At 44.4% G+C, this 24,826-nt stretch overlaps 1 protein-coding gene across 2 annotated transcripts in view; it reads left to right on the forward strand.

The window, feature by feature from the left end:
* NMNAT2 (nicotinamide nucleotide adenylyltransferase 2) overlaps positions 1-24,541 on the forward strand; it is a 204,460-nt gene extending 179,919 nt beyond the window's left edge. For both annotated transcript variants that reach the window (XM_037825201.1, XM_037825200.1), the window contains exons 9-12: positions 1,429-1,505; positions 17,805-17,906; positions 18,052-18,119; positions 20,264-24,541. In XM_037825201.1, coding sequence (XP_037681129.1) covers positions 1,429-1,505; positions 17,805-17,906; positions 18,052-18,119; positions 20,264-20,366 — 350 coding nt within the window. In that variant the 3' untranslated portion in view covers positions 20,367-24,541. The remainder of the gene's footprint in view (positions 1-1,428; positions 1,506-17,804; positions 17,907-18,051; positions 18,120-20,263) is intronic.
* The last annotated feature ends 285 nt before the right edge of the window (positions 24,542-24,826 follow it).

Genomic DNA, 24,826 nt, shown 5'->3' on the forward strand with positions numbered 1-24,826 from the left:
AAATCCTGGTTCATCTCCCACAAATGGGGAGTTGGGCCAGCAACTCCGTGCCTGACAGGCCCTTATGGGTGGGAAGGTGCCACTGACTCAGGCAAGCATTTCCTCTAGTGCCTCCATGGCTGTAAGAGCAGAAGCCACGACAGCTACCAGCTATTCCAGACAGCCTGGAAAGTTCTCAGCAGGCTGTGCAGTCTCTGGCATCAGCTTGTTCATCCATTCACAGCCATTGTGTGCTGATCACTCTGCCAGACCCTGGGGATATAAATTAAGGCCCCTGCACATGAACAGATCATTAGACTGGAATATGACATGGAGAGGAGTGGAGAGGCTGCAGAAAGTTAACATCCAAACACTCACTGTTGAGGCAGGTTATTTGCCCAGACCCTGGGGCAATGAGATGCCAGCGCTGTTTGTCCTTAGCACAGCAGCCTTCCACCCCTTCCGAACCCTCCGGGGACTCCTTCCACAGCAGAGAGCTCACCATCTGAGAGTCCTCCCCAGGCCCCTGAGCTAGCTAGGGGGTGTGAGACAGGCAGAGGTGGCAGTAGGCATCTCTCAGCCTCAGGGCAGACGTGGCTGTCTCGATGTTTCAGACAAGATACCTTCCTCTTGACAGGAGGATCTGGCTTGCCTGGGAACGAAACACGGACACCACCCGGAGCCACCTCCCAGGCCAAGGATTCTCCACATGGTGTTCCAAAGAATGCCAGGATTCTTTTTTTCCCCATTGCTCAGTTTTAATGAGCAAGTCAGTTTGCTGCCTGTTTTAAATGGCTGTGGGCCTCACTGGGATAATTCACAATGGGCTTAATGAGGGAAGGAAAACAACTGACAAACAGGAAGGGTGCCTGCATGCCAGGAAGAGTACATGGGAGGGGTTGGAGAGAGTTGCTCAGCCCAGCTGCTCAAGTTCCTTGCTGAAGACGGTGGCCATGTGAAGACAGGACACAACTGATAAACTCAACTGATCAGCAACCTCCATGTTGGCAACTAAAGGGAGACAAAACCCCAGATAATGCAAAATAGCAGAGAGTCCAAACATTGACTCAAGTTACATAGGGAGCAGGAGAGAGACCCTTTAACTTTAGGCAAGACATGTAGCAGGGTCGGTCTCTGTTAAGAGTGATCAATCACCCCTTGTCCTGAACAAGCCAGAACAATTGGTCACTCTCTCTATCCTGCCCTCCCTGACAGAGTAATTCCTCCCACAGGGCATGAGGATGGTGGGTAAATGAGCCTGAGGGAGAAGCAAGCAAAGATTTCTGTACTTGGGTGCAATGGGTGCTTGGAAGAACTGGGCTCTGTGGCCCCAAGGATGGGGGACTTGGTGTGTCCACCAGAGAGGGCTTCCTGGACAGACAGGCTGAGGATTGAATGTTTTCCTGGTCTCCACTAACTCCCATTACAAACTTTGTTCCCTCTCCTCAGAGCTGCGGATCTTGCTGCTGTGCGGCAGTGACCTGTTGGAGTCCTTCTGTATCCCAGGGCTCTGGAATGAGGCAGATGTGAGTAGCGAGCTCTTGCACCCCCGCTGCTGGGATATGGAAGGACTGGGGAGCATGCACTTGATTTTGGCCCTGTCTTCCCTCCTCACAGTAGCCTACCCTCTCCTAACTCTAGTATCTTCCACCTCCTGTGTGGTCCCAGGAGGAGGATCCATTCTCTCACCTACCCCGGAGCTTTATCTCAATGCATTTTTGCACTCACTCCTCCTCATGCTTGCTCCAGTAAAGCCCCCCACTGGGGGGGGGGGAGCAATCTGAGTTGCAGAATACCTTGCTCGAGTAGTGCCTGGCATGTGGGGCCAGGTGGGGGTGGGGAAGAAAACCTCTGCCCTTTTGGGATTTCTTTGTGTTTTGTTTGCTTTGGTTTCTTTTGAAGAGGTAGTAAACACCACCCTAGAATTCCCTCAACAAAAGAAACGGGTCTGGAGGGGAGAATTGAATGGCAAAAGGTCAGTAAGAACATCCTGGCAATTGACTTGGGATAGAGTGAAACAGACATTAAAACTTATACCACTTGGAAGCACAATCAACATCTTTTGTTACCAGATCTAACTGTGATGGTCTTAAACCAGCTAAGTCATAGAGTTACTCGCCATTTATGAAACATTCATTCTTGTTCTTTCATTAATTCATTCATCTGATAGTCTGAGCTAACACAAGCCTCCAACTCCATAGGCCCATACAAATTACATTCCCAGGTTATCAATTCCAGATCAAGTGCTTTTAAGTTAACTTTCTGTGTGACTCAGTGCAAAGTCCTCAACTCCTCTGAACCTCAGGTTTTATTTTTGTTTTGTTTTGTTTTATCTGTAAAATCTGGCATATTCTATATAATGTTTTGAGATTGAAAAATATATATACAACACTGTCTCTGCCCTCAAGTACTTGAGATCTAGTATCAGGTGGTGTTCCATTTTGCTAAAGCTGCTGGAATGCAAAATACCAGAGGAGGACTGGGATTTATTAGACTGCAAATTTACAGTTCTAGGGCCATGAAGATGTCCAAATTAAGGCATCAAGAGGTAGATACCTTCTCTGAGGAAAGGCCAGTGGCATCCGGGGTTCCTCTGTCACATGGCAATGTCTCCTGGGTTATGGTTTCAAAGTGTCTTTCTCCAAAATCTCTCTGGGCTCCTGTCTCTCTTAGCTTCTCTCTCTCAGCTCCTGTGCATCTTTGCTTGTTCTCCCAGGGCGTTTCTCTCTAAATGTCTCAGGGTCCTATCTTAGCTTCTTCAGGCAAACTCTGGATTATATCTTTTAGCTTAGAATCTCCAAACATCTTCCTGTCTGCATCTCCAAGTGTCTGGGTCTGTGTCAGCTCTGAGTCCTCTCTCTCTCTCCCCTGAGCTCTCTTAAGGACTCCAGTAAACTAATTAAGACCCACCTTGAATGGGTGGGGTCACATCTCCATGGAAACAACCTAATTAAAAGGTCCCACCTACAATATGTCTGCCCCCACAAGACTGGATTAAAAGAACATGGCTTTTCTGGGGTACGTAATAGATTCAAACCAGAATAGGTGGCAAGACATATATGTATGAAATCTTTTCATGTATCTATCTGGAAAGAGAGACACACAGACACACACCTGCACACACTGCTGAGTAAGGGTGCAACCTCCAGATTCCAGCTCTATTCCAATGCAGCTTGTGACAAACTACATTCTGAGCTTCAGTTTTCCCTGTTTCTAAATTGGGAATACTAATGTAGCCTACCTCATGGGGTTTTGGGAAAAATTAAATGAGATTATCCATATAAGTGCCTAGAACAGGGTCTGTACACAGAGTTAGCATACAACAAATGTAATAAGTGGATTTACCTAAATAGTCACCTCACGTAGATATTCAAGGTGAAGGCCATAAGTGCTGATGTACTGCAGGGTACCTGAAAGGGGAGGGAGAGTTTCAGGGAAGCAAATCCTGTTATGTAGTCCTTTTATCTCTACCCCAGAACAGTTTCCTGCAGGTGAAATTCTAAACCTCCTTCCAGTTCTGGATTAAGTATCTTAATTAGCTTTTGCTTTCCTTTCTACTTCACGTGATACTGTGAAAATTAAAAGTAACACTGGCAAAGTTCTGTACAAAATCTCGGCAAAGCTCTTTGAAGAATCCAGGCAAATCCCAGCAATTGCCTGGGGCCCCTTCCCTCCCATGGGGAGATTGGGGCAGTGGCTTGCGGGGTGGGGGATGAATTCAGCAGCTGGAGCAGCAGCCTGAAGTGTCTTAACATGAGCAAGGAATCTCTAGGGGCTGTTTGCCACCATATGATGGGCATCCTCTCAAAGTCAGACCCAGGTTTGGTGGGATCTGAAATTTACATAATTGGAGGCACTGGTAGCAAAGCAGTCCCTCTCTGTTCCTTCAGCTAGATTGCTTACTGAAGTTCCTCCACCTTCCTTCAGTAATGGCAATATTGATGTCAGATAACATTTAAGGACCAGGGAGAATGCCTTAGGTCTTTCCTCTTCTTGGTGGTCCTGGTGCAGAAATGACACCTTGGTTAAGACAAAAAAAAAAAAAGCACTGAGATACCGAGGCGATAGTCATTGATTTACCAAGAATGTGACAGTGGAGGTGGAGTGAGACCCTTAAGCTTTAGCAGTGTTACCACTTGACCACTTGTTGAACAGGGAAGAGACTCTCCTACGGCCGCCCTCCTCTTCCCCTGTTCTCCAGTCTGAATGGGTGAGATAGTGAACCATCAGCAAGGCATGATGAGCTGTTTGCCCAGGGCTTCTGCAGTTTTAATATTGCAAGTCCTGTATCCAGGGAACTCCCTCAATCCCAGGTAAACCAGGTGGGCTGATTACTCTGGAGACCCAGGGGTCCCAGCCTGGCAACTTCCAGAGAGCACAACAGTTTCAGGCCAATAGGGACCCAGCATCTGTCCTGTCCAGGGTGGCAAGAATCCCAGGTTACTATGGAGGCAACTAGGGGCTTTGGGTAAAGCAGACCCTCAAGACTCACTCCAGAGGACTTTCTAGAGCCTAGAACAGACCTGTCTCCCCACCCCACTGAACCATTTGCTCAGTTCCTTGACTCAACCCTCAGCAGATCTGGGGAGTCCTTAGAAAAATTGCATCTGAGATAGGCAAAAGAGTCAAGTTGCCGTTTCCTTACATAAGGAGTGTGACTCTCAGCCCACAACAGAGTTGTACCAGAAATATCACTTTTTTAAATCAAATTAAAATTCAAGTCCAAGTCTGTATCTCACAGGGATCGTGGAAAGTTTCATCTCAGTCATTACTGATTACCAGAACCTGAGGGGCTCTTGTGTGCCCTGAAAATGAGGACAGTCCTTCAATCTCAGTTCACCAACATCACCACAGACGCCTTCCCTGTGGTCCCTTTGTTGTCCCTGGAAGTTGGTTGAGCTCTGCTGCACACCTGGCTGAGAGTGGGGAGCCCAGTGCTGGGCCCCATGACCTGTGGTCACCAGGCGCCATTCTCTGAGGCCTCATCCCTAGGGTACAGTCTGGGTGGAAGTGGAATGAGCTAATAGAGCTCTAGCCTCTTACTAGTGTGGGGTGGGGGTGGAGGTAGATCAAAAGGAAGCAGCAGAACCTCTTCTTCCTTCTTTCTGTTCTGAAGGGATGCTCCCTCTTTTCTCTCCCCTCCTCAGGGCATACAGCAGCATTTTTTTCAGTGAGTTTAAAGCCATTGATTCTAACACCTTCTGTTTTCTGCCCTGTAAATTTTCTAAAGGCAAGGGCCTGGTTCTCTGCTAGAAAAAGGGATGGGGGTGGGCAACAGGGGATACAGGGAGCACAAAACTAGTCACTCAGTGAATAACTAACAGTGCCGAATGGTGCGTCAATGAGGTGGAAAGGGGAAGCTCAGAGTCATATGTGTCACCAGAAGGAAAGCTGGAGGTCAAAAGATGGGAATGTGTAAAACTGAATCCTTTGGTGGGCAATGTCCATGATCAACTGTACAAATATTAGAAATCTCTTCCATGAACCAGAACAAATGTATGACAATACAATTAGAAGTTAATAATTGAGGGGCATATAGAAAAAAAATATATACCTATTGCAAACTATATACTACAGTTAGTAGTATTTCAACGTTCTTTCATAAACAGTAACAAATATACTATACCAATACTACCAGTCAGCAATTGAGGAGGGTTGGTTAGGGATATGAGAGGAATTGAGTTTCCTTTTCTTTTTTTTTTTTTTTTTCTTTTTTCATCTTTCGCTGTATTTCTTGTCTGGAGTAATGAAAATCTTCTAAAAATTGAACAAAAATTAAGTTCAGTGATGGATGCACAGCTGTATGATGGTACCAGGGGCAACTGATTGTACACTTTGGATCTCTGGATAATTGTATGGTATGTGAACAATCTCAATAAAAATTAAAAAAAAAATTAGTCACTCAGTGAATTCAATTTAGGGAAGTTTGGAATTCAGTATTTGGAAAAGGACGGTCTTTCTTTCAAGACTAGGTACAGGGTGAGCCCTACTTATTCTACTAGAAAGTTCTACCATCTGGGGTTTGCCTGAAAGCAGCCCATTTTAGGGATTTCAGTTCTTAACCATGAGATTACCATGGGTTCAGTATGTGAGAACTGCTTCTGTCCCAGGTTTCATTCATTCACTCATTCCTTTATCAGAACACCTCTCTATTACTTGGTGCCCAAGTGACACTTGTCAACCACAGACCCCTGCCCAGAATCCATAAGCCCAGCACCCTGAAGTTGCTGGTGACTGGGGACAGGCCTTGGCTCTGCATTCTAGCCTCCCTTGTCTTGTCTAGAATCCTCTGAAACGAAGCAGGAAAGAAGGCACTAGTCCACACTGGCCTCTCCACCTTCCATGGGGGCTGCGGAGCAGCTTTCCCTGCACCCAGGCTGGGAACAAGCCAAGACAGCGTACTCTCCAGTAGGACTGCCAGATCCTCTTCCAATGGTCACAAACTCACCACTGAGTCAGTCTTGCTCTTTTGCCTAGGATTCCTGAACTGATACCCTCCATCCAGAAATCTAATTACACAACTAAAGGGACAACCCCCACTCCCCCTCCAAACACATCAGTTATGGCATTTCCCATTAGCCGCAAAGATCCATTAGCTGACAGCAAATTCTGACCTTCTGTGACCAGTGGCACACCCCTTCCCTTTACATTCCTGAGGAGAAAATTCCATACATATTCACTGAGTTTCTCCCCTTTGGAATACAAAAGAGCTGCTTGTGTGGCCTGGCAGTTGGCATTTTCATTCTTGATTCCTGAGCGAACTCAAGATCCAGGCTCCTGGCCCAGCCTTGGAGATCAGGACCCAAACCCCCACCCCTCCCCATTCCCAGGTTCTTTATTAGAGAGCTAGTCTCCCCCAACAGACCCTGTCCTTTGTTGCTCTGCATCTCGACGAGGTCAAACTGGAAAATCAAGGCCTAAGTCCATAGGGTGGCCTGTGGGCAGACATGTGAAGCAGGAAATATTTATGCTCACTCCCCTCCCCCAAATAAAACCATTGTTCAGGGATTTTATGCTGCCAGCTGCTTTGTCCATCATATTATAATGGAAGGCCATCTGGTAAATTAATTCTGATTCAAGTATCCTTTCCTCCAGTCAATCTTGTTACAAATACTTATCGAGTGCTCAGTACGAGCATAGAACATCTTTGCCCTTGAAGTACTTGCAGTCTAAAAGCACCTTACTTTTTATTATATCATGGCTTTATTTTACATGAAATTAAATATGTAAAAACATTTAGAAGAGTACCTGAATCTGTTAAGCACTCAGTGTTGGCTGTTATTCATTCATTTATTTTAAATTATTTATTGAGAACCTACCATGTGTCCGGCACTGTTCTGAGTGCTGGAGAAACATAAAAAGCAAAATAGATGAAGTCCTCAGCTGTGTGCACTTCACTTTCTAGTGGGGGAGACAGACTATAAATGCTTTGTTTCTTATGGATTATCTCATTTAACCCCTACAACGATTCTGGGAAGTAGAATCTTCACATCCATTTTACAGATATGGAAACTGAGGCTCAAAGAGATTGTGACTTGTCCAAGGCCATATGGTACTAAATGGTAGCGCAGGACTTCACGCAAGTTGTTGGATCCGTAATACGGGCATGTGCTCTACGTATCTGTAGGCCTGAATGACAGTTAAGTCAGACACATGGGAATAATTACATAATTCACTACAGGTCACAGGGAAGAGATGGTACTTGAGGTGGCCTTTGCATGATGGGCAGGATAGGGTTAAGTGGGTGGAAAGAGAAGGGCATTTTAGGAAGGGAAGAGGCTATAAAGGATCCAGTGGTGGGAACAAGACCTTTTGAGGAGATGGTTCTGTCTGGTTGAAGTGGAAGGTTTATCTTGGTCTTTCTTTGCAAAGATACTGACTTTTGAGTAAGCAGGCAAAAATTCAAGTTTAATGATTAAATCTATCAGGTGCTGTCAAAGGTTTTGCATTTTAAATGAGAAGGGTCAATATATAACCCAAACGAATGAATCTGTAAAGATAACAACATTATGCACCAGAGTTGGGCCAGTGATGGAATTGGTTTTTCTTTTTGTTTCTTTTGTTTTGTTTTACACTCCTCAAATCACAACTTTCCACAGACTGGCTCTAATTGGCTGTATCCTACACTTTTCAAGCCAACCAACCATGGGCTAACTGCCTCCTACATTCACCAGCTATGGGAAGACAACCAAAAAAAATAAACAGAGGAAGAGCCTGGGGCCCTAGCCACTCCAGAAGAAAATCCCAGGGCCTTGGGATAAATAGAGCAAAGACAAACATCTGGTTATTTAGGCTCAGATGGTTTTTATCAGATAGTCCAGCCCCAACCAGGAAACCTGATGGACACTTCCACTCCAGGGATTACGCCTCTGTAGTGATAAGACTGATACAGAATTTACAAGCTCAGGGGACGGAGGCTCGGCTCCTGCCACGGGGGATTCTGGGGGATTCTGGTTCCCGTGTGAAAGGCACGGCTCTGTTTGGTTTTCAGGCTTCTGACTGGAATCTGGAATCCCCTTCCTTTCCATACCCCCAGTCACAATTGGGAATGGGAGTAGGGATGATTTCCTCTGGGAAGCCTCTCTGAAAGATCATTCATTTATTTCCATTAAGACAGCCGCCTTGGAAATGCATTCCCACTTTCACAACTCTGACTATACTCTCCTCTGCCCAGCCTTTCTTCCAGAGAGGGGCAGAGGATTCTTTACTGAAATGGTGGAGCATGTTTCAGAAGCCCCTCATATACAGTGTGGCTTTGGCTGGAAGCTTTTTCCTTATATCTTTTTGAACTTGCCCGGAAGTATACAAAATTATATACTCTAGGGGGAGATGTAGAGTAATGGAATGAGGATTTAGCCCCTGGTAAGCCTAGAGGAAAAAATAAGATAGAATATATTTTCAATGCAAAGTACTTTCAAGCCCCAAAACTTCCAAATCACTAAAATATGAGTCTTAAAAATGGATCTAGTCCCTACAACATGGATGAACCTCAAAAACATTATGCTAAGTGAAAGAGGCCAGACACCCAAGGTCACAAATTTGATTCCATTTATATGAAATATCCAGAATAGGCAAACCCATAGAGAGAGAACACAGACTGGTGGCTGCCACGGCTGGGGGAGAGGAGAACGGGGAGAAACTGCTTAATGAGTATGGGGTTTTATCTGGGAGTGTGGGGAAGGTTTTGGAACTAGATAGAGGTGGTGGTTTCACAACTTCGTGAATGTACTAAATTCAACTGAACTGTTCACTTTAAAGTGTTTAGTTTTATGCCATGTTATGTGAATTTCACCTCAATAAATGTAAGGAAAAAAAAAGGATCGAGAAGCAGTGTGGTTTGGTGGAAAGAGCCTTTAAGTCAGACTGGAGGAGGTTCCAATTCCCACTTAAACAAGTGATTAAATCTCACTGAATCTCTGTCTCCTTGTTTATGAAATGAGAACAGGGGCACATATCTCATAGGATAGTTGTTAGGAGGAATAAATATGAAAATAAACAAATCTCCTAGTACCATGCCTGGCATACATCGGTACCTTAATAAATATTTCTTCTCCTTCTTACTGACAACCCCATGTTCATCCCTGATTGTCCTTATCTGGTGAAGAAAAACAAGTGAGTTTAAATCACTAATCTGCTGTGTCTTGAAAAGAGCACTGTTTGGAGAAGAAAGTGAAGATTCTGAACCCTAATCTCAGAGTGATCCTACAGAGTCTTTTACCAGTCAGGGGCTTGCCACGGTAAATCAGTGCAAACCAGATCCCCTTGATAACGTCAGTCAAGTCTTCTGTCTAAAACACTCTGATGGATTCTCATTTCAATCAGACTGAAACTCCATCCTTATCATGAGCCACTCGCTGCCTATTTTTCCTACCTCCCTGTGCTCTAAACCCATTTGGCTTCTTTACCAGAACATTCTTCCTGCCTTTGCACTAGTTGTGAACTTGCTGGGAATTCTCTTCCCCCAGACACCCCTATATCTGGCCGCTTCTCATCATCTAAGTTTCAGCTTACAAGTCATTTTGTTTTATATTCAATATAGTCCTTGGCTTTTCATGGTGCTCTCTTATTTATGTATTTATTTGTTTCTCTCCCCATTAGAAGGTAAGCTCCATGAGTACAGGAAAGTCACCTGTTTTATTCATGGCTGTGTCCTGAACACCAGAACAGTGCAATAGTGCCCAGGCCACCATTGACTTTCAACAAAAGTTTGTTGAATGAGAGAATGAAAGGGTAACTGGGAGCAACCTGGCTGGAGGAATTCAACCCATAAGAAATGTAGCCTTCACCATGAGATGTGGCCAAAACTTTTGCCAGTTACCCATAGACATTAGCCCCCAAAAGCAACCTGCACTTCTCCTCATAGCGGTAGATATGATTGAAAATAATCATTTGTCTGTCTTCCCACTAGACAGTGAACTCAATGGGAGATGAAGTCATAGCTGTCTTGCCAGACCCTGTGTCCCAGATGCCTGGAAAAGCACCTGGCTCATAGGTAGGCACTCCATACATATTCACGGAATAAAAGAATAAATGAATGGTCACCTGAAGCTATATGTACCTCATTATGAGAATATAACAGAAGATGAGACTCAGCCATCCAAAAAGCATTTACGGAGCACCTATGATGGGAAAGATACAAAACTGAGAGCTAGGGCAAGCCACATCAGTGTTAGCTTGTGAGCCCTTCAGGAGCCCACTGTCTAGTCCTGTTACCATAGCTACAGATGTCAGGATTCTGCCTCCTGTGCTTTAGCATCCTCAGTCCCTGGGAGAGACTCCCATTCCTCTCCCTCTCCAGGCTCCCTGGTATAAATGAGATGGGGTAGGTACCAGAGTTTTGTGGCTCCACATGGGCAGTATAGGCAGAGTCATGGCAGGAAGGGAAGCAAAGACCACAAGCACCCATCTACCCAAAGCATCGCCCACATCCAGTGGGGCAGGTCTTGAAGTTCAACCTCCTGAGGGAATGGTGGTAACTCCTCATTCCTTCCAAGAGCTTTGACACCTGAGTCATGGCTATTCTCTCTCTCTCAAGGCCAAGTTGCTTCCTGCTTCAAGGTGTCTCATATCCTTCCCTCAGATTCCCCACATTTGGGGAAGCAGAGTCTACTCCCTCCCACTTCCTCTCCCCATCGCCCCCCCTTACCTCCCCTGGGGAGCCTTTGACCCAAGGTGAAAGGATGTGATCAAAGCTGTGCCTGTGAGCAGGAAGTTGAAGCAGGATGCAAGTCACAGACTCCTACCTCTGAGACATTACGCAGCCCAGAGCTAAACCGAGAGGACCACAATGTATTGGGGGGTGGAGTGAGAGGGAAAAGACTGGACCCTGATCCTGTCCGCTGGGGACTGTCAATGTGAGGTCACATTGGCCACTACCAGGAAAGGGAGCTTGCTAATCAGGACAGCTCCACTGCGTTGGCCACATGCCACCCAAGGGCAGGCCCTACAGGGAACTGCTCGTGAAGACACAGGAGGTGCTGTGTCTCTCCTGCTGGAGTGACAGCTCAGTCCCAGGGGCCTGAGCACACTCCCGGAAGGGTCTGTAGATAGGGAGGGCCTGAGCATCCCTCTGCTTCCTGCTGGAATCCCCAGTCAGGCCAGAGCGTTAGCCATTTAAGGCAACTGCTGGTGTGATTTAAAGCAACCATTTCCCAAATGTGGCTGCCAATCAGAAGCATTAGGGAGCTTTGTAAAGGGAGAGGCTCCAGCTCATCCCAGACCTAAAAAAAAAAAAAAAAACCCTCCACAGGGTGATTCTGTTGATCAATCAGATCAGATTCAGGAACCTGCAAAAGTGAAGTTACCCCTGCCCCCTGCCCCCTGCTTGTCTTAGGGACCTGAAAGTCTCTCTTTAGAAAGTCACTTCCCTGGGTCTTCTAGAGCTCCCATTACATAAGATGGGCTTCCCTCAGTGATCTGAGACAGGGGTAGTTTATAAGCTAATGCCTTAATGACAACTTCCTAGAGAAGACTGCGGGAATGCTCTCATTCAACAGCATCACTCTCATTCAACAGCATTGACAAGCACACAAAAATCCCTGCCCTCTTGGAGCTTACCTTTATAGAGTGAGAGAGAAAGAGACAAAAATAAGAATGAACAAAGAAAATATGGATGAGGTGGAGATGAATGCTAGGGAGGACTATGAGGCACGAAAGGGGGTGGGGACCGTGAGGATGTCGGAGGTGTGTGGGTCCACATGGGCAGGGATGCAGGTTTAAATAGGGGACAGAGGCGGTCCACAGAGAGGTGTCAGCCAAGGAGTGACAAAATTTGACGTATACTTTACCATAATCAGCCTAACTATTGAGAATAGATTTTAAAGGGTAAGAGAAAAACAGGGAGATCAGAGCAATCCAAGTGAGAGATGATGGAGGTGAATTAATTTCCTTTTGCTGCTGTAACAAATTACTACAAACTCTGGGGTCTAAAACACACACACTTTACTCCCTTACATTTCTTTTTTTTTCTTTTTTTTTAAACAGCTCTACTAAAATATAATTGACCCACTATAAACTGTATGTGTTTCAAGAGTACAATTTGAGCAGTTTTGACATATGTGTATACCCACAAAACCATAACCATAATCAAAATAACATGTCACAGCCAAAAGTTTTCTGCTGCCTCTTTGTAATCGCTCCCTCAAATCCCTCCAGGCACCTCTATCTCCAGGTAACCACTGATCCATTTTCTGTCACTATAGATTACTTTGAATTTTCTAGCATTTTATATAAATGGAATCATACATTACTTTTTTGTCTGATTATTTTGACATTCATTTATATAATGCAATATATATCAATAGCTCATTCCTTTTTTATTTCTGAATAGTATTCCATTTTATAGATACACCAAAATTTGTCTGTTTGTCAATTTGTTGGATATTTTGATTGTTTCCAATTTTGGGCTACTACAAACAGAGCTGCTATAGACATTAGTGTGAACATATATTTTCATTTCTCTTGAGTAAATACCTAGGATTGAAATGGCTGAGCCAAAGGGAAACATATATTTAACATTTAAGAAACTACCAGCAGTGAATATGAGTTCCAGTTATTCCATCTCCTCCCCAACACTTGGTAAAGTCAGTCTTTCCAATTTTGGTCATTCCAATAGGTATGAAGTAGCATCTCAAAGTCTTAATTTACATTTCCTCAGTAACTAATAATGCTGAGCAATTTTATGTACACTTATCTACTATCTGTATACCCTTCTTGGTGAAGTAGTTGTTCAAGTCCTTTGCTTATATTTTTACTGGATTGTATTTTCATTATTGAGCTGAGAGTTCCTAATGTATTTTGCATACAAGTGCTTTGTCATAGATATATTTATACATTTTACAAATATTTTCTGAAAATCTGTGGCTTGTTCTTTCATTCCCCAAAGGATGTTTCTCAAAGATCAGTTCTTGATTTTGATGAATTCCAATTTATTAATTTGTTCTTTTATGAACTGTACTTTTAGTCATATCCAAGAAGTCTCTGCTTAACCCAAGGTTCAAAGATTTTTCTTATGTTTTCTTCTAAAATTTTTATATTTTTAGGGCTATGATCCATTTTTAAGTTTTTTAATATTTAGAAAGTATGATCAAAGATCATTTTCTTGCACATGGATATCCAATTGTTCTAGCACATTTGTTGAAAAACCTCTTCTCTACTGAATTGTCTTTGTAGTTTAGTCACAGACTAATTGTCTATACATGCATAGATCTATTTCTGGATTTCCCACTCTGTTCCATTTTGTGCTGGTTTGAATCTAGTATGTAACCCAGAAAAGCCATATTCTTTTTCAGTCTTGTGAATGCAGACTTATTGTGGGTAAGATCTTTTGATGAGGTTTTTTCCATGAAGATGTGACCCACCCAATTGTGGGTGGGACATTTTGATTAGATTATTTCCATGGAGATGTGACCCCACCCATTCAAGATGGGTCTTAATTAGTTTATCTCAAGAGAGCTCAGAGAGAGAGACAGAACTTGGAGCCAACAAAGACCCAGACAAATTCCCTCACACTTCTGGAAGTCAGAAGTCCAAAATGGGTTTCACTGGATCAAACCAAGCTATTGGCAGGGCCATGCTTCCTCCAGAGGCTCTAAGGGAGAATCTGTTTCTTTGCCTTTTTCACCTTCTAGAGCTGCATTCCTAGGCTCATGTCTAGCCATGTTGCATCTTCAAATCTCTCCCCTGTCTTCATACCGCTCTCTCTATTCTGTGTCAAATCTCTCTCTACTTCCCTCTGATAAGTACAATTGTGATTGTATTTAGGGCCCACCTGGATAACCCAGAAGAATCTCAAAATTCATAACCTAATCACATCTGCAAAGTCTCTTTTGCCATAGAAGGTAAAATTCACAGGTTCCAGGGATTGTGACTGGGAGATTGTTAGGGGCCATTATTTAACCTACTGCAAAAGTCTTGGACGAGGGAGAAGTGATGGAAATGGTGAGAAATGAGCAGATTCTTGGATTTTTTCAAAGGTGGAGTCAGTGGGATTAGATGAGAGACTGAATGTGGACGTGAGAGAAAGAGAGGAATCAAGGAAGATGCTAAGGCAATTATGAAAGTTTCCATTTATTGAAATGGAAAAGGTTGCAGGAAAAAGTTTTTTTTTGTTTTTTGTTTTTTTTTTTTTTAATTTTTGTTAGCGGGTTGAGGGGCTCAGTTTTGAATATTTTGAGTTTGAGGTGCCCCATTCAAGGGGGGATCTTGAGAAGGCAGCTCTATATTTGAGTCCAAACTTCAGGAGAGAAAGCCAGGCTGAAGATAGTAATTTGGGAGCCTTCAGTGTGTCTGTAAAACTTTGAAACTGAATAAAATCTTTAAGGGTAGGAGTGTAGGTAGAAAAGAAAAGAGGTCTAAGGACTGAGGCCCGGGGGACTCCAATGGTTCTAGGTCAGGCTGATGAGAAGGAGCAGCCAGAGAGGTAATTGGAAAAAAGTGAGAGATCGGTGAAGACAGGGAATGGTGGTGGGTGGGAATGATGGCTGAGGCCCCCTGGAGGGAAATGGGTGCCTGTGGCATAGAGAACACACCCAGCAACTTTAGCATCCGGCAACTGCCCTCCACCCCAACCTACAAAAACACCCTCCAGCATGAAAATCAAGCCCGTGCCCTAGTATCCAGCCAAAGGAGAAGAGTCTACAGTCTCTGGCCTGAACTACGGAGTGCTGCTGGATGTGCTACAGCTGTGTTTCTTGTCTTGTGGCCCCTGTCTGCCTCACCCCATCTGTGATTCCTTGGGGGCATCCACCTGTTTCTGGAATGGGAAAAATATCTCAAGCAGCAAGGTCGCCATCTGCTTGCCACCCACTGAGCAGCCTGGCACTGTTCCTGATTGGGTGCTCACATCATTAGGTCCTGAGTGGAAAGCAGCAGCTGCACTAATATCACCCACAAGGCAATTCTCCTATGAGGCCTGACTGCTGTTCAGAACCAGTATTTTCATGTGCTAAACAAGAATGCAGACTTTAAATAACCCCCTTATTTTATGCATAATACATGAAACATCCATCAAATTCTCAGAATTGAATTAAAGGTAGATCCCACATCATGCAATCTACACAAGATATCTTAAAGCATCTACATAGCCAGGCAGGTTTGGGATTCTCCATGTCTACCAGCATGGATGGATTCTCCCACCCCACCCTTCCCATTCCTTTCCCTTCCCTTCCTTTCCCTTCTTTCTGTCTCTCCCTCTGCCCTCCATACCAGTTTCCTTAGAGTTTTAATTCGGTACTTAAACCTCTGGTTCCCAACCTGGGCTGCATATTGGACTCATCTGAGGAGTTGCAGAAAAAAGATTAACACCTAGGTCCCATTCCCAGAGCTTCTGATTTAACTGGTCTTGCATATGAATTGGGCTTTGGGAATTTTGAAAGCTCCTCTGGTGATTCTAATGTACACCTGAGTTTTAAGCACCAGTGCCTTAGATGCCTTCTGAATAGTGAATCCCAGTGCAATAATCTAAAAACTATCCCAGGAGGAGTTGGATCTACCTCCCTGCCCTGCCTCTCTCTAACATTCCTTATTTACAGGACAAAAGACTTGGTGTCAGTTTTCTCGATCTGAGTATCACTGATAGGTGAAGCATGTTGTAAAATGATCTGTATCTGCCAAAGGGCATGATCCAAATGGGGACTCTGATTCTACAACTAGCTTTTAACTCCTCTCCACAACTTCCCTCCTAGGGCACCTTTGGCCAAATTTTTATTTCAGCATTGTCAGAGTTCCAGTTGCAACTCTAGCTCCAGTTGGAAGCAAATGGGAGAAGCAGAGTAAAGGTGGCACACAAACACACACAGACACATATAACCAAAGAATCAGAAGCATGAGCCTGCTGGTATAGAAATTCCCTGGTAGTGAAAGAGGGCCAACAGGGTTCCATAATGTGTATTTTTGTGGCACTTGTTTGGAGAATTATTGGGAAAAAAATCCAAGTCCCTTGCCCCAAAAGCAGGTCTGGCTCAATGAGCTATGCTGCTTAGAAGCAACCTTCCTCCTCCTTGCCTCCCCCTACTTGGGACCCATAATTGGCAAAACCTAAACAGTCATATGCCCAGGCTAGATCCAAATCATGTTAAATGTCATAACTTTCAGGCCCTTTGAAAATAAAAATTGGCACAAGCTTTCCAGACAGCGACTTGGTAATATGTCTCAAGAGCTTGAGATATGTCCAGTTCATAGCCGTTGATCCAATTATTTTACTTCCTATCCTAAGGATAATAATATGAGATGTGGTAAATGATTATGCATAAAGATCATCATCAAGATTTTAGTTATAATTGCAAAAAATCAGAAGGAACTGTATGAGTTCCACAATACAGGATTGGTTTACTATATTATGGTATACCAGGCTATGGTCAGATAATGAAATATTGCAAAGATTGTTAAAATTATGTCTTGAAATGACTTTCAATGATATGAGAAAATGCTCACAATATAATGCTAAGTGAAAAAAGCAGGTAAAATTATGAGTTTTGCAGTTTAATCCAACTGTGGGTGTATACACCTATTTGTACATGTATAGAGGAAAACACTGGGTAGAAGTACACAAAAATGTTCATAGTGGTTACCTGGATTGTGGTTGTGGTTGATTTCTTTCTTTCTTTTTTTTTTTTCTTCTTCTGGATTTCCCAAGCTTGTATTGCTTCTATAATCAGAAAAAGAAAACAAAATGTTCATTTTTTTTTTTTAATGCAATGAAAGTTTCATTCCTCACTGTGGCAGCAATGAGGCTGATCTCAGAAGTAACCCCCCAAATAATGGTCCTCTGCATAGGCAGACAGCTCGTTTGCACAGAGGGATGCACTCCAAGTGCTTCCATGCTCATCCTTGCCCTTGAGGCTCACAGGAACATTTATATGGATGAGCCAGGGGGGACATCTCAGTTCAGTTCCTCTCATGACCAATAGCTGAATGCTGAGGTATGCTTACGGAGCAGTGGGATCTGTTTCACCTGTGAGTGTGTCTGTCAGGTAAGGAAAGTCTTCTGTTCATATTACTCCACAGCATTATGAACTCAACAGGAGCTTCAGGAGTTTGGAGCAATCTTGCCCAGACATGTGAGAGTGCACTTATTCATCCAGTATAGAAGTATTTTATTAAGCATCTTCTGTGTGCCAGGCAAGGTCCCCACTCATTCCAGTAAAACTGGAGCTAGGATTGTTATGTGAAGGAGATGACTGATGTGAAAGGCCAGAGAAGCCAAGTTTGGGACTAAATATTGGGGTTCCACATGGAAGATAACTCCACCCTGCTAAGTAGTTGCTTGGCAGGGGTTGGAGATCACAGTCTCACCAAAGGGCTCTCTCTCTCTCTGTATTCTTCAGATGGAGGTGATTGTCGGGGACTTTGGGATCGTGGTGGTACCCCGAGATGCAGCTGACACAGACCGAATCATGAACCACTCCTCAATACTCCGCAAATACAAAGTGAGCCCATCCCTCAATCATCCTGCTGATCTAGCTCTGTAATGTGGCCCTTCTCTGAGAGGCCTGAGAGGCTTGGAGGAGTGAGGGGGCAAAAAAGAGTTCAGTATGAGAGACTGGCAACCTACTCTCTCTGCTCTATCCCTAGAACAACATCATGGTGGTGAAAGATGACATCAACCATCCCATGTCTGTTGTCAGTTCAACCAAGAGCAGGTACGTTTGACAAATGGCCAGAGAGGCATTGGCCAAACTGGCTTACAAGTTTCCATACAACCCTCCTCAGGCAAGGCCGACCCTTAGAGACAGGCTGACACCTGCTGTGTCATGGGCTGCTGTGGCATTTGGCCTCCTGATTGGACCTCATTTATTTGTCCCCAATCATTAATATTTAAAAAGGGACAGCTCACTAACCAGTGAAACCTGGTTTGAAGGGGAAAGAGGATGTTTTTAGTTTTGTTCTTTATTTTGAGGTACTTTTGGAATACTGTGTCAGTAAGGTTACAGGTCAAGCTGCCAAAACAAAAAGACCCTGATACTCAGAGTTTGAAATAAGATAGATGTTTATTTCCCTCTTACTGCATAGTCAAAAGGGATTGACCTCTCTGGCCCCTTCATTGTGAAGCTACTATCTCTGGGTGTGCGGCTGAGGCCATGACTGTTGTTCTCAGCCAGTGGGAAAGGGCAGGGTGAAGGCCACAGCAAAAAGCTTGTCTTTAAGAAGATGACTCGGAGTTGTGCATATCACTTCCCTTTGCATCCCACTGACTCAGGCTCAGTCACATGGCCACACGTAGCTTCAAAGGAGGCTGGGAAATCAACTTTATAACTTAGTACCCATGTGCCCAGCTAAAACTTCACATGTTCTATTACATAATGGAAGAAGGAGGGACTACTAGTCATTCAGCAGTCTCCACCACAACCCCAAGAGGAAATGTCTGGTAGAAAGGAGAGTAATAAGGAATATAGAGGTGTGAAAGTATAAAACTGAGAGCCATGAACATATAAATGTAAATTAAGGTTACAGATATGGTTGAGTTCACAGAGAGAGTCAGTAGGAAGATGGGGTACATTAGCATTTCAAAGAAGGCTAAGGAGCAATCAGAAATCACTAGTGGTGGTGGCCCAGAAACCAAAGCAGAAGAAGGTATGAGATGGAAAGCATTGTCATCTGTGCCACATGTTTTAGAGAAATCAAATGAGCCCAGGACTTTTAAAACCGTCCATTGTACTTCTCCCCTGGAAAGTAGTCATGATGATCCCTGCAAGAGGTGAGGGCAGAAACCCAACAGCAATGGGTGGAGGAGGGAAGGCTGTGGTTCCAAACATGGCCGTACCTCAGAATCACCATAAAAACTTACACAAAAACACAAATTCCTGAGTCCCCTTCAGTCCCACTGAATCAGAATTTCTGGGGGTTAGGCCTAGGGATCTCCTTCCTGGGTGATTCTGGTGAAGCTGGGATTGGCATTTGGAAACCACAGGTATAGGCAAAACATTTTCAAGAAGCTTTATTGTGACAGAGAGACACTTAGCAACCTAGCTTGTGAAGTCAGGACAGTGTATCCATTGAAAAGGCAGCGAGCCCGATTCCAGGGAAATCCCACAGAACAGGGCTCAGATGCCTTTTGGACTATAAATGTATGCAAAAGTAGATGACATTTTGCAAAAAACACCTCAGAGCCTGAAAGTCCCTAAACCATCATTTGAGGCAGAAAGGGAAAGCAGCCAGATGAAGGCTGGAGGAAAACTGCAAAAGCCAAAGTGTGTCACTGGAACCGCTTCATACCTCTCAGTGCTTTCTCTCCATGGCCCCCCAGGGCTCACAGAGAGGGGCTCCTGTAGGAAGAAAAAGAAGTGGTCTATTTTAAGAGCTCCCATGAAATTCCTTTTCTTGTTTCCCAGCATGAGAACAGCGTGGGAGAGGAACCCAAATGAATGAAATCATAATTACTAATACTTGCGTTGAAGGGCCTACTGGGTGCTTGGCACTATTCTAAATGCTTTGCATAATGACTCATTTAATCTTTTTAATAGCTGAAAGAGATTGGCATAAATATTATTTTCATTTTACAGAGGAGAAAATGGAAGAACAGAGGAGTTTCAACAACTTTCCCAAAGTCCTTCAGTTAGGAAGTTTCAGAGCCAGGATAAAATGGTGTCACTAGGATGGGGGAGGAATTGTGGGGACATGAGGGCTTTTCTTAACTTAGATACTATTTACTCAGCCTAAGGAAAGGCTGGTAAAGGGGTGTTTGAACCTGCTAGTTTGATCCCTTTCCCTGAAAGAGAGTGAATAGGCCAGTCCCCCTGGCCTGCTTCAGGAACAATCATCTGATCTACCATTTCTTCTTGTCCAGGCTGGCCCTGCAGCATGGGGATGGCCATGTCGTGGATTACCTGTCCCAGCCAGTCATCGACTACATCCTCAAGAGCCAGCTGTACATCACTGCCTCCGGCTAGCAGCTTCACAGCCCTCCGCTCCACTCTTCCCTCATCCTCCACCAACACGTTGGCTCCACCAGTCTCTGTCAGTCCCCCTGTTTCTCTCCTGACTCTCTGTTTCTCCCTCTCCTCATCTTGACTGTTCTCCCTACTTGCTGACTTAACCCCCACAGTGTGGGGGAGCTGCAGAGAACCATGGCATCCCCTTTTCCACAGTCATCTTTGGACAAACTTTCCTCTAGTCTCTGGGTGTGGGGTAGGTGAGAGATCAGGGGTGGGAGTAGGGGGAAGTGCGGTCTTCAGAGATGTACTGGTATCCGTCTCCCAGCATGCTCTAGAGAAGCGGCTCTGGTGCCCATCCTCCCAGCATGCTCTGGGGAGGCGGCTCCGGCACTCGCCTTCCCAGCATGCCCTTTACCACAAAGGGCTATTTTCTTTCTTTCTTTCTGTTCCTCCACTTCTCATAGAACTTGGATGAAATCAGTGTCCATGGTTCTTTATGTTTGTAGTCTTTGACGCACTCTTGTGGTATTCCTTCCCTTTTGATAGGCTACCCTAGTCAGCCTCGGCACTCAGTAAGTGCATCAGGGTTGCACGCAGTAAAGAAGGCCAAGCCACCTCCCCTCTCCCAACACACACACACACACACACACACACACACACACACACACACACACACACACAGTCTTTGGCCAGGAGTGAGACCTCCAGGTTCTGAAACCTGAAGACAAATCTAGGAATAGTCAGGTTTCTCAGAAGAATTTGAGCCCATTTCCTTAGTTTCAGAAGACCATTTTCCTGATGCTCTGAGCCTATGATCACACAAAGCCAGTCCATCCTTCTTTCTTGAGCCCCTCTATTTGGCATCTGTACATTTAGTTACTTGGGTTGTAGCTGATGGGCAGAGTGTGGGTTCCCTGCCAGTCCAGGAATTTCTAAGTAAACTTCAGACCACCAGTCTCAGCCCCTGGGAGCCATACCTGGGCACATTCCTGCTTCTGAGAAGAATTCTATCTGCAAGGCCAAATCCTGATAATGCAGTGATTTCTTAAGTAAAACACACTAGGAATTCACTCAACCTTAGAGATCTTTGCTAATTGGGATTATTTACTGCCCATTTGGCTGGGAAATATATCTTCCATAACATAAACCCAGGATAATTACTGAGAATGCAATTTGTTATTCTGATAGAAACTGATGATTCTTACCCTGTCTAGCTGAGGTAGCACAGAGTGCCTGTTTCTTGTGAAACAGTGCCTTGGTCCTATTTCTGGGAACTGGGCCATTATTTTCTCCAGCCACAGTAACCACTTGATGAGATCTGTCATCAGGTCTGCCAAGAGACCTTACCATGGTCAGGAGCCACTAAGCCAAATGGACTTTGGCAGTTTCACCTTTTTCTCCCTAATTTCCCACCTTCCTCTGCTACTCTTGGAAATATGGTTGGACAGACTCTGTTCTGGTTATTAAGCCCTTACTCATGTCCTGCTTGGAGAGCCCAAAGGAACTCATATGCCATGTGACTTTCATCCAGACTCTGGCTCTTGGGTCTCTGGTTGTCTTTGAGGAATTGTCCCCAAGAAGTAGGATATCTTTTCCCAAAATCTAGTAGTAGTTATGGCCCAGGAGGGACCCAGAAACAATGTTCTTCACACATTTTCATATCAGCAGCATCCTTTGATAGCCTGCAGAAAAGGGAACTGGATTCAACAGAGGAGCATAGTAGAGTGGCATCAAGTGGGGTGTTACTCCTCTCGGATTATGGAAATAATCTCCAGGGGAGGGAAGAAAGATCCTATTCTTGGGTGTCAATGTTTGGCTAAGACTCATGGAGTCATAAAACAGGAAAAAACTTGAAAGCTCAGTCGATCCAACATTGTTCTTTAAAAGACGAGGAAGCAGAGGTTCACGGGATTAAATGGCTGTCCAAGGTCACACAGCTTCCCCCAACACTAAGGCCATCGCGCCTCATGGTCTCCCTCCCTCCAGTTCCCTGAGAGGCTGACCAGGTAACAGGTGGTTTCTTCCCTTCTCCAGCCCTTATCTGATAACTTTCTCTTAAATTATGTGTGTCCCGGGTGCTCCCCACACATGGCCTTGTGTGTGCCAGTCCAAGGGAAGGATAGGATGATAAGGAAGGACAGAGCTAGGATTCCCTTAGAAATCAAGCGATCTCAGCAGATTGGTGGGAATCCCAAAAATTGACCCTCTGAAGCCAAGAAAGGATTGCTTTGCAGAAGGCTAAGGAGGACACTGAAAATTCTCAGGATGATACTATTGCTGGTAAGAGAAAGAGGGAAGAGACTTTGTCCAAGCAAAAGAACCATTAGCAAGGAAATGAAACACAGGAAAATAAGGTACTGGATTTTCTGGGGAAACATGGCATTTGCAAAGATAAAGAATTTATGGATGGAGCTCCAAAGCTGGTCGTGTGGATCCACATAAGCAGACCTGAGAAAGACAGGATTTCTTTTATCTCTTAGGTCCACCTTTGTTATTCTGCTGGATTCTATGGTCAAACCCCTTTAGTCCACAGTCCACAAGGAGGAATAGGACTGGCTCTGCATGCTCAGTGTGGGGGCAGGAAGGCATGTGGGATGGCAGAGTGAGATGAGTTAAGGAAAGGAACAGGAACATTAGAAGAAGTAGAGTTCTAAGAAGGCAATGGGATCCTGTCTTGATGAGTCACAGGGATCACATTAAAAATGACTTTGCTATGATGGAAGAAGTGAATCCCCTGCTTGTGTAGAATCCTCCACTCCCCAGCCTGCCCCATTCTTTGTTTGCTGGAGGTCTGAGTACTGCTCTCCCTCCGAGGCCGGATGCTATGGCTGTAGTCCAGGCATAGTCCACACTAGAAAGATGATTCAGAGTCTGAGGTGAGGCCCCAGGTGCCAACAGGATGACCTCCAGGCCCTCACTTCCCATCTGGGGCTCTGCTCCTTCCTACAAAGGCCAACCCAAAGCTGTCCTGGCTCAGAGATGATGAAAAAATCATGGGCTGGAAAGACAGTGTCAGAAGGGGTCTGGAGCCTCATTTCCTGCTACCGATAAAAACTGTCCTTCCCATTTTTCTGTAAGTGGCTGATATGAATAAGAACAGGCAAGAGGGAAACCCTTTGTGTCAAGTCCCTCTCCTTAAGGAGAAGGCCTCGGGGGTCTGTGCTGCTAGCGGGTGCCTAAGTCACCCCCCAGACAGGCTTTGGGGGCCTTCTGTCTTCATCTCCTTGAATGTACATAGGAACAGGGGAGGAGAGTCTCTTAATGAAGTGCCTGAAACCCAGAGCTAGAGCTTCTGGAGACACCGTTCCTGTCTCAGCTTTGCCAGCTTTTCCCCAAAATTCTTTAGTCTCATGCTCCAGCTTCTCAGAAAGAATAAAAGGACTTCCAGTTTGAATTAAGCAGAAGGTGATACTCAATAATCAATCTTTAAGAGTAAGATCAAACTACAGCAAAAGGCAGAGAATTGCAGGGAGAAACGATTCTTACTTTAACAACCCAAATCTACTCTCCCCAAGCTGATTAAGCATATGTATTCTTTTAGGGAACTAAGAGAGGAGCATGTTATTATATTTTATTCTTCAAAAGAGTAATGCAAAAGTAAATCAGTAGAATATGAAAAGCTCAGGATCTCTCCCAAAGCCACTGCAAGAGGGCCAACAGGTAAAATGGGAAGGATGGCAACAAGAACTGATTTTGTAGCTCATCCAATTAGGACGGCATACCTTAGGAAGGGCATCGTGGCAGCGATGATGAATATGCACTGTCAAAGTCATCCAGTCTGCACCCTCCTATAGCTGCCCAGTAAACTCATCTCTTTATAGTTTCTTTATAGTGTAAGTTTGGCATGTCCTCTTTGGCTGTTTTGGTTGGTTAGGAATGCGTTACAGCTCCTTCCCTTCTCCATCAGTCTGGGCCCATATCCCAGAGCTCTGCTTGATTCAAATGGTCTCAAGGGTAGGTGTGGGGAGGGGGAAGCTTTTTTTGAATCACCTTTTGGTCGTTGAATCTGCCATTTTAAGAGTAAGATTTGCTTTATGCAAATCAATTCATTAATAAGGATTACATTCGAGTTGCAACACCCCTTCACAGTGAAATATTTTGAGTAAAAGTTTGTTGCTAGAATAGTCATGGACAAGAGTTTTATTAGCAAAATGTTTCAATTATGTTAATAAATAACACAACGTACCAGAGTGTCGTGTCTTGATCTAGAACTTTCTTTATGGGTTGAAGAATTAATCCCTTTTTTAAATAGTCTTACTTGACAGGAGTTGCAGTTGTAAAAATGTACTTGGAGCAGGAGATTTTCTACCCGGGTCAGCTGATTCCATGTGTGTAACATATAAGAATATACAGTCCACTCAAGGAATCAGCAGGAAAGAATAATTAGCAAATTTGTAAATTATGGTTGTTTTCTCATTTAATAAAAATCACATCTTAGATCCTGCCTAATCTGTATTGTACTATGTGGATAATTC

This window comes from Choloepus didactylus, chromosome 2, assembly GCF_015220235.1.
Source record: "Choloepus didactylus isolate mChoDid1 chromosome 2, mChoDid1.pri, whole genome shotgun sequence".
Taxonomy (NCBI): domain Eukaryota; kingdom Metazoa; phylum Chordata; class Mammalia; order Pilosa; family Megalonychidae; genus Choloepus; species Choloepus didactylus.